Genomic DNA, 9,253 nt, shown 5'->3' with positions numbered 1-9,253 from the left:
TTTTTTCTTTGAATTTCCTCTGTTTCCCGTCTTTAGGCTTCTCGCGACGGTCCCCGTCTCTGTCTCCGCTTGGCGACGATGCCCGGCGACTCGCCCTCCGCGACGCCTCTCGCGGTTCTGCTGCGCGGCGGTCCGAACCCTCTCTCCTGGCAGTTCCTTCTCGTCCTTACCTTCCTTCCCTTCCGTCTCTTCCGTCTCTTCCTTCTCCTTCTTTTCTCGTGGACAGAGAAGTCTCCGCCGGAAGAAAACGAGAGAAAGGCAACTCGAGGAGCTGAAAGCACCAACAAATAGTGAGCGCGCGTTGACCCTCCATGGTTCGTTCTCGCCGCTGCTGTGTCTTCCCCTCTCGCCCTCCAGGCGGTTGGATCGCAGTGCAGCCTCCGGGTAGACCTGCTGAAACAAATCGCCGTCTCAGCCTTCCTGCCTCGCTCTCGTGTTTTATCTGGCTCTTCTCTCTCGCAGAAAGGACGCAGCAAAAACAAAGGAGAGCGCCGGAGAGATCTACTGCGCGAGAGCCTCAGAGAGTTGGGTGTCTCTGTTTCTCTTCTCAGCTTTTCTCGCTGGGATCTACCGGCCAGCTTTTCGACAGCAGGTGTGCGCGAGCGAGAGACGGCAAGCGTCGGTGTGAGCTCACAGCGGAAAGCAAGAAAAGCGGGGAGCAGAAAACCGCTTTTCTTCTCGGGCTTTCGCGTCCCGCTGTCTCCGCTCTTTTCCTCCTCTCGCCTCTTTCCTCCCCGTCGTCCCCGAGGGGACGGAAGCTGGTGCCTCGGTGGCGGCGAGCGACAGCCAATCCGGAAGAGAGCAGAAGCGAGAGCCTTCTCTCTCCTGCTGTTTTCTTCTCTCCCGCTCGCAGAGAGACCGGGAGAAAAGAGAAAAGCGAGTGCATGGGTATTTGCGTGGGGAGATGTGTTTGTGTGTGTTGACTCGTGGCACGTTGATGAGTGTATGCACGCCAAGAGTGTCTGCTTCCTGTGCTTCCACACCCATCGGGGCGTCCGCATCCTCCTTTCTTCTCCCGCCTCTGTCTCTTTTTGCTCGCTCTTTCCTCTCCTCGTCCTGTTCTCGCGTTTTTCATCCGGACGACTTGTCAAATCTCCGTCTGTCTCTTCCTCCGCCTCGCCCTGGAGCTCCTGTTGGGCCGAGGATCCGTGCTCTTCCCGGTCTTTCGGCGGGTGGCTTCTCTCTTCTTTCCTGGGCTTTCTGGGCTCTCTGTCTACCTTGTTCTCCGACGCCCGCCTCGTCTTCTCCGTTTTCAAAGTACACCGAGAGCGAGATTTCTTCCCTTCAGAAAGAAACCTCGCTCTTTGTGTACGTCGAGATATGCAGCGATTGATATACATATGCATATAAATATATATATATATATATATATATGTAGATCTAGATAGGCATTCGATCGGAATAGATGTACAGATTTATCGCTATAGATATGTAGATGTGCATTCTCCTTGAGAATGGATCTCTAGGTTCTCACCTCTTGTGCTACCACCCCAGAAGGAGCGAAATATGTCGGTCTTTTTCCTCGACAGGTTGCAAGAGAAATGAAGCGACAGAAAGCGACAAGACGTATTGGACGATAGGTAGAAGGAGAGTGACAGAGAGACACGGGAAAAAACTGAAGGGAAGGAGTGTTCTGGTGTAACGTGTGCATGCGCCCTCTTGCAGAGAACAGGATGTGCGCGGAAAGGCCCGAGTGTGTGTTTGGAGGAAGTCTGGACCGCCGTTTGAAAAGGAAGCCTTTTTGCACACGCCTCCACGCGCATAGGTGTTTCTTTGTGCTCGTGTCTCGGAGCGAAGAAAACTCTTTCAAATGAAGCGCCTGCTGTGGTTCCTCTTTAGTGCACCTTTCTCTCCTCTCTCCCCTGTCTCTGCTTCCCCCGTTGTCTCCTCTTCCTTCTCTCTCTCTGCGCCCTTCGCTCCTCTTGCCACGTCTTCGTCGTCTTTCCCTATCTCTTCTCCCTTCTCTCCGTCTTCTTTCTCTTCTGTCTCCTCGTGCTCCGCTCCCTTTCGCTGTCTGCCCGAGTCTCCGTCCAGCTTGTCTGTCGCCGCCCTTCCCCTTCTTCACTTTTTCTCGTCCCCAGAAAGCTTCCAGTCTTCGCCTGCATGCGCGCGCGGACAGGAAACGCCAAAAACGAGGGCGAGAGAGAGCGGCGCCAGGATGTCTCCGGCCCTCCGCGAATGGACGGTCTCTGGCCGGCCGCGACTCCTGAAGCCGGAACGGCGACGCTTCGCGCTATCATCCGCGCAGCCGGCCTCGACTCCTTTGCACATCTGTCTCCCGCGAAGCGAAATGCGCCTCCAGCGAGCGCCTGCGCCTAGACCGGGGCAGTGTTTCTCTGAGCCGGTCCACACGCTTTACAACGCGTTCCACCTGCCACAGGAGAGACACCCAGCATCGCCTGCCGTGCGGTCTCTCCGCTCTCTTGTCTGTTCTCCGTCCTCTCTCCGTTGTCCTTCCTCTCTCCGCTGTCCTTCCTCTCTCCGCTGTCCTTCCTCTCTCCGCTGTCCTTCCTCTCTCCGCTGTCCTTCCTCTCTCCGCTGTCCTTCCTCTCTCCGTTGTCCTTCCTTCTTCGCCTCGCTTTCGCCTCCCTCTCCCTCTCCGCTGTCTCCTCCGTCTCCCGCTACGCCCGCTGAACCGAGCGCTCTCCGACTTCCTCCCTCCGCTCCTGTGGACAGCGAGGCGCCTGCCGCCCGCTCGTCCGCGCTGGGAGAGAGAAGAACAAAGCAAGTGTCTAAAGGCACCGCGCCTCGCAGTGAAGAGCTAATGGGGAGTGCGCCGCAGCTGCGGAGAGAGAAACGCGTGCGTGAAAGACCCCAGCACGACGCAGAAGACGGAACCACCAGAAGCGAGCGGTCGTCTCTTTCTTCTCTCTCGTCTCTTCCTTCTCGCTCGTCTCGTTCTTCTCTTTCCTCTGTTTCTTTTCTGTCCTCTCTCTCTTCTCTTTCTTTCCCGTCTTCTCTCTCTCCGCGGGCGTGGTGTCCCCGTTCGTCGTCTGCGCTGCGGCCTGTCTTTTCGCGCGCTGCTGCTGCGGTGTCGACTTCTTCTCTCGCTTCCTCTGTTTCTCCCTTCCTGCAATCGAAGTCGCAGGCGCGCGTGAAGGAGCGCGAGGCGCTGGCAGCATCCTCGCTCGCCTCGCAACTCCTGTGCGAGGAAAACGGCCGGAGTTCTCCCCCTCGATCGACCTTCCCCACGGCCTCGTTCCTTTCTCCCGAGTGTCTCTCTGCTCCCTTGTCTTCCCCTCTCCGACCGCCTTCCTCTTCCTCGCTAGCCTCGTCTTCCTCTTCCAGGGCAGCAGACCCGACAGTCCAGAGGGAGACAAGGACGGTAGAGCGGAGTCTCTCTGCGCGCACGGAGAAGACAAAGAGGGAAGAAGCGACAAAGACAAAGGGGGAGAGAACGCGCAGGTCGAGCGCAGCTTCCAGCGAGAGGCGCCTCGAGGGAGGGCGCGAGCTATTGGAGGAAGCAGGCCATGCAGCGCATGCACGGTCTGCTGGGGAGAGGAGTGAGAGGGTCGAAACCGAGTTCTCAGCGAGTGAACGCGCGCTCGATGGCGGGTATCCGCGGTCTCCCTGCGTCGCGTCGTTCTCAACAGCAGTGAACGCAGAGCGCAAATGCGGAATGGAAAGTGCCCATCGCTCAGCGCGTGGCCAGGGAGGGAAGAACAAGGAGGCGCCTTCTCAGCGCGCAGGATGCAGCGAGAAGGGAGACGAGAAGGGAAAGCCAGCAAAGAAGAGCAGGCGCGGCACTACGAGACAGCGAGAAGAAGGAAAGAAAATCCTCGCAGTGATTGACGGGACGTGTGTTGTCTTCCGGTCCCACTTTGGAATGCCCGAAGTCCTCGACGGAGGCGGCGTGCCCGTCCAGGCCATCATCGGCTTCTTCCGCTCTCTGGCCGCGGTGAGCAGAAACCGGCGTGAAAGAAAGACACAGAGAGACAGCTGAAGCGAGAAAGAGACAGAAGAAGAGACACAGAGTCAGGTAGCAGAAAAGGAGACAAACAGGCAAAGAGACAGACAGGAGAGAAAAAGGGGGGACCACGGAAGCAACGGGGATGTGCACGAGTGAAAAGGAGTTTGCTGTGTTCTCAAGGGATGGGGAAACGCTTCTCGGGAATGTGCTTTCCTCGTCTGGCCGTTTCAGCGACGCCAGCAGTCGTAGGGAAGAAGAAACACCATGCAAAAAGGAAAGAAAGGAACAGTTCTTTTCCATCTCTGTCTCCATTTAACGAATCCTTGTCTCGCGACACGGATCGGGCGTGATTCTCCTGGGAAATGATTTACCGCTTTCCTTTTCTCTGGTTCTCGCGCCTTTCTCGTCGGGTGGTGTCCCTCGGGCGTCCTCGTCTCTTCATTTTCCTTTCCTTCTCTCCTCTGCTCGCAGATTCGACGAGCTCTCCTGCAACCTTCGCACCTGGTGGTGGTATTCGACGGCCCGGAGAGCCGCGAGTCTCGGAAGGCGATTTTCGACGGCTACAAAGGCCACCGATCCGAGACGCCCGCCAGCTTGGTCAACCAATTTGCCATCATTCTCCGCCTCTGCGAACGCATGCGTAGGCGACCAAACTTTCTTCTCTTTTCGGTCCTCTTCTGGCTCTCCTCTCCGGTTGGCTCCAGTGTGGTAGACGCAACCATGCAAAAAAGTGCATCCATCGAGGCTTCTAAAGAGTTACACGAACCATACAGCCACAAACCACACATGCACCTTATATATATATATATATATATATATATATATAGATAGATAGATAGATAGATAGATAGATAGATAGATATAGATATAGATATAGATATATATATATATATAGATAGATAGATAGATAGATATAGATATAGATATATATAGATATATATATAGATATATATATAGATATATATATATATATAGATATAGATATATATATATATATAGATATATATATATATATAGATATATATATATATATATATATAGATATAGATATATATATATATATATATAGATATATAGATATAGATATATATATATATATATCTGCTGTCGCATGCATGCACAATATACACACATGTGCATGCATATGTACTGATATATGCATGTGGGTGTCTACGGAGAAGATGCATGTTTGTGTTTTTCAGAGATCACAACTTTGTCTGAGCCTGGCGTGGAGGCAGACGACGTGATTGCGACTCTGGTGAACCGCGCGTGTCGCCTCTCTCGGCTGGCGGCAGAGAAAAGAGCGCTCGCAGCGGAGGAGGAGAGACAAAACAGAGACGGCGAGGCAGAAGACGAGCAGAAAGAAGAGGGTTCAGGGATTGACGGCGTGTGCATCGAGTCGCAGTTGCAGGGCCGGTGCTCGGGACGCACAAGCGAGTCGCGAGCAGCCCGCCAGAGAGAAGACCGAAGACTTTCTGGAGACAGCAATGACACGGATGTCGTCTTTGACGAAATCGTCGTCGCGACGGCGGACAAAGATCTCCTTCAGGTTCGTTCCTCGCATCTATCTCCTTTCGTTTGTCTTCTCTCTATCTCCCTTTTCTGTCTCGATACCTTTTCTGTTTCCTCTGTGTCAACCTCAAACCACGGGACGCGAGTCCCTCATGTATAGCGGCCTTCGTCTTCTTATCGTCGAATGGCGTTACGGTTGTCTTGCCTCGCCTTTTTCCCATTTTCGTTTTTTCCTTTGTCTCTCTCGGTCTCCCTTTTCTCGTGTTCTCCGATGCCCTCTGGCGGCTCAGAGTCGTCTGTTTGTTACTTTTCTCGTCCTCTTCTACCCTCTGGTCCCCTCGTTTCCCTTTTCCCCGAGAAGTGACAACGTGCGCGGCGACAGCCTAGTGTCCCTCGCGCGTGGCAGGGTGTCTCAGGTTTTCAGTCCCGCTTCGCTTCTTCCGTACACGCGTCTTTCCCGTGATCACCGCGTCTCCTCCCTCCGGTGGTCAGCTCCTCTTCTCTTCTCGTCGATTTTTTCGTTTCCCAAACGTCGCTCTGCCTGCGGGAGGCATCGTGCTCTCTTTCAGGTTCTTCAGCACAACTACATGGAGCCTACTGCAGTCACGTCTTCCCCCTCGGCCGGCCCGTCTGCTCTCGCGCCTTCTCTCACGACAGAGGCGTCGAACTGCATGCGAGAAGGGACCGCCGCAGCAGGCGAGAAAACGCCGAGCACGCGAGGAAAGGAGACAGTTGCGAGGCTTCTCGCGGCTTCTGGCGAGGCGGCAACGCCCGGTGGAGAGGCCCCGGAGACGCGCAGCACGAAGCAACCGAAAATCCGTATCATGCAGCTACACAAAAAGATGCAAATCATCGACGATACTTGGGTGAAAATGGAATACGGTGAGTGATTCAACGGTCCGCGTTTCTCGCGTCGGCGCCCACCACGTTTTTCTGGAAAGCTGCTCGGTTTCAAAGACCGAACCGCGCGCCCGCTCTCTGCCGACCCAGCTTTCGGTCTTTTTGCGAGCTTTTTCAGGCGTGGCGGCTCACCAAATCAGAGACTACCTCGCGTTGACAGGAGACAGCGTCGACGGCATCACGGGCTGTCCCAGCATCGGCCCAATCACCGCCCAAAAGATTGTCTCGGCTGCCTCAGGAAATGTGAACGTAAGCCTCGAACGCGCCGTCCAACAGCGCGCGAAAGCGAAGCACCAATCACAAACACAGCGCGGGGCAAAAACAGTGCCTGACCGACGTCTCACTCTGGAGCGCTGGGCGGCGGCAGCGAATTTCATTGCGTGCAGACGTTTGTCTCTCGGAGAGGGTGCGCAGAACAGGGGCAAACTTGAGGCGGAAATGCTAGATACCGCAAAAACAAAGTGCGAGTCGTGGGAAAACAACACCTTTACACTTCCAGCAGTCCGGTACGGGACCGATGTGTTTACAGAGGCAAATACACGTGTAGCCAATCGCAGGAACGCGCACGTATATCAGAGTATATATAAATATATAGGTGCGCCTATATGTAGGTATTTTCATCGACGCACGTGTATACCTACCTGCGTATGTGCCACTTTTTTCCCACAATACTGCAGATATACATATAGACGTGGCCCATAATCTGCTTGCTTTTTCTCTCCTAGATGTGCTTGTAAGCATGTACCTACATTTATATATATATATATATATATATATATATATATATATTTATATGTATATAGTGGTATGGAGGGGGACGATGACAACCCGTGCTTCTCTGTGTGTTTTCGAGAGCTAGGTGTTTTCCAAGTTTTTTGTGTTCAGGCGCTTCTCCAGAACGGGGCCGCCCTTCGTCGCTTGTTGAAGCCGAGCCAGGTGAAGCATCTGAGCACGTTTCTGCCGCTCTTTGAGCGAAACCAGCATTTGGTTTCTCTGAACTACGAAGTGGAGTCTCTGTCGAACATTTGTCTCTCGCGCTTCGAGGTCAAGAAGAAGGCGAGTTCGTTTGCCCCTCTCTGTTCGCGCCTCGCCACGCCCTCGTCGCATGCCGCGAAGCCGCCGTACACGCACGCGCTCCGTCAACACGTGAAGGCGGCGAAAGACCTGGCCGAGGGCGGGAAGTTCAAACGCCACTCAGGTTGCTCCTTCTCTTCGATCGGGTTGCCGTTCTTCCGAAGCAAAGCGAGGAAGCCTGCGCAGTCGCGACAGACTTGAAGCGAATCAAAGCGACGAGCGGCAAGAAACCAGCGCACGAGAGAGAGACGGAGAGAGACGGAGCACGAGCATGGACACAGGCAGAAGAAGAGAGCAGAAGGAAAGAGCGAGAGAAGGAACAACAAAAAGACGGCGCAGCACGCGCAAAGGCAGGAAGGCTGATGGGGCGAAGAAAGAAAGCCGCAGAGAGCCAGCAAAACGAGAGGCAGAGTCGGGTTTCCATTGCCGCCTGTGTTTCCCAAAAGAAGCCTGGGTGATCTCTGGTGTCTCCACTTTTTTTTCGATCTTCTCCGAGAGTCCCCTGTGCGTGCGATTTCTCGGGCAACCCCGTAGACACCCCGGCGAGGCGCTCCCACGGGGAGTTGTCTCGTGGGGGCGAGACTCTTTTTTCTCTTCGAGGCAACCCCAAGAAATGACGCGCCTCTTTGCACGTGCATGCAGGCGTGCGTGTAAATATGTAAATGTGGCCGCGTGCATGTGTGGGGAACAGAAAGATCTCTGTGTGGCATTGTCAAAACTTGAAAGTTCTCTCGAGATTTCGAGCAGGCGTCTCTGCGCGTTACCGGAACGATCCTGGCGGTAGATGTGTTTCTCCGCTTGTCTTGAGCCTCTACTTCCACATGGGTTCATGGAAAACCTAAAATTCACATGTAAATAACGAAGATTTTAAAGGATGTGGAGTCGTTACGTATACAGCCAGGTTAGCTCAGAAGCCGGTTCCCTTTAAAAAGTGCGTAAAAGCTTAACATTTAGCCGCTAAGATACAATCCAAGATTTTTTCTGAGCGTCACGAAGCCGCCCAGGGTTTCGCGCTCCTTTGCAGTATCTGCCTCGCTCTTCTCTCTTTTCTGTCATGTGGAATCTCCACCCTGCCTCTGTCCGTCCTGTATGAAGAGAGAAAGTTGTGTTGCCGCTCTTTGACGCACGCAGCATGTGAGCTTTTCCAGTCGTTCACTTGAGAAGAACGGCTACGAATAAGAACCGGAAGCGAGTGCCTTCGGCAGTCAACGCCCAAAAAGAGAAAAACGAGTCGTGAGAAGCACGAGAAAGAAAGGAAAACCCGCCTGGGTTGGCGTTGCCGACGGGCAGCGGTAGACATTCAAGTCGAATCAGTGGCTGAGACTTTCTCAAAGAGAGGAAGTGTTCGTTCTCCGTCAGCAATGGACTGATGCACGCGACGCCCTCTTTTGCTTCAAGGGAACGAGGAAGGCGAAGGCGCGTTTTGAGACAGAGAGACAAGCTTTGGTCTCTGTCTCTTCAAAAGGCCAAGCACGTGGCGAAAACACTTCAAACTGCCAAGTACACCCCTGCATCCGCGCAGAGCCACAAAACACGAGATCTACCGAAAGAGACGCTACCCACATACATAGAAATGTATATGTATGTACACATTTGTATATATAAATGTATATATATGTATCTGCATATCCCGACAGGGTTTTTCCAGGGTACATTCGAACCTGCGACGGATATGTGAGTCACCTTCCTAGCACGCCTCCAAGCATATGACGCAAATGTCTGTGCAGACATACACGTGTTTTTACGCATACATGTACATATGCAAATACGCAGATATGTACACACATATGTCCACCTATAAATATATATACATATATGCTTGTAGGTGTACGTGTATACGACAGCGTCAAGTTTGTC

General features: G+C 53.4%; 1 protein-coding gene across 1 annotated transcript; it reads left to right on the top strand.

The window, feature by feature from the left end:
* Nucleotides 1–3,619: 3,619 nt before the first annotated feature.
* NCLIV_028920 (putative DNA polymerase I) lies at nucleotides 3,620–7,597 on the top strand (the record flags this gene model as incomplete). The annotated part of the gene is made up of 6 exons (XM_003883087.1): nucleotides 3,620–3,898; nucleotides 4,382–4,550; nucleotides 5,113–5,459; nucleotides 5,992–6,304; nucleotides 6,441–6,571; nucleotides 7,208–7,597. The coding sequence occupies 6 exons, from the start codon at nucleotides 3,620–3,622 to the stop codon at nucleotides 7,595–7,597; spliced, it is 1,629 nt and encodes a 542-aa protein (XP_003883136.1).
* Between the last annotated feature and the right edge of the window lie 1,656 nt (nucleotides 7,598–9,253).

Source organism: Neospora caninum, chromosome VIIb (assembly GCF_000208865.1).
Source record: "Neospora caninum Liverpool complete genome, chromosome VIIb".
In the NCBI taxonomy this organism is placed as follows: Eukaryota; Apicomplexa; class Conoidasida; order Eucoccidiorida; family Sarcocystidae; genus Neospora; species Neospora caninum.
Note: the sequence above shows the minus strand (reverse complement) of the source record. Positions and strands in the feature narration are given on the sequence as shown.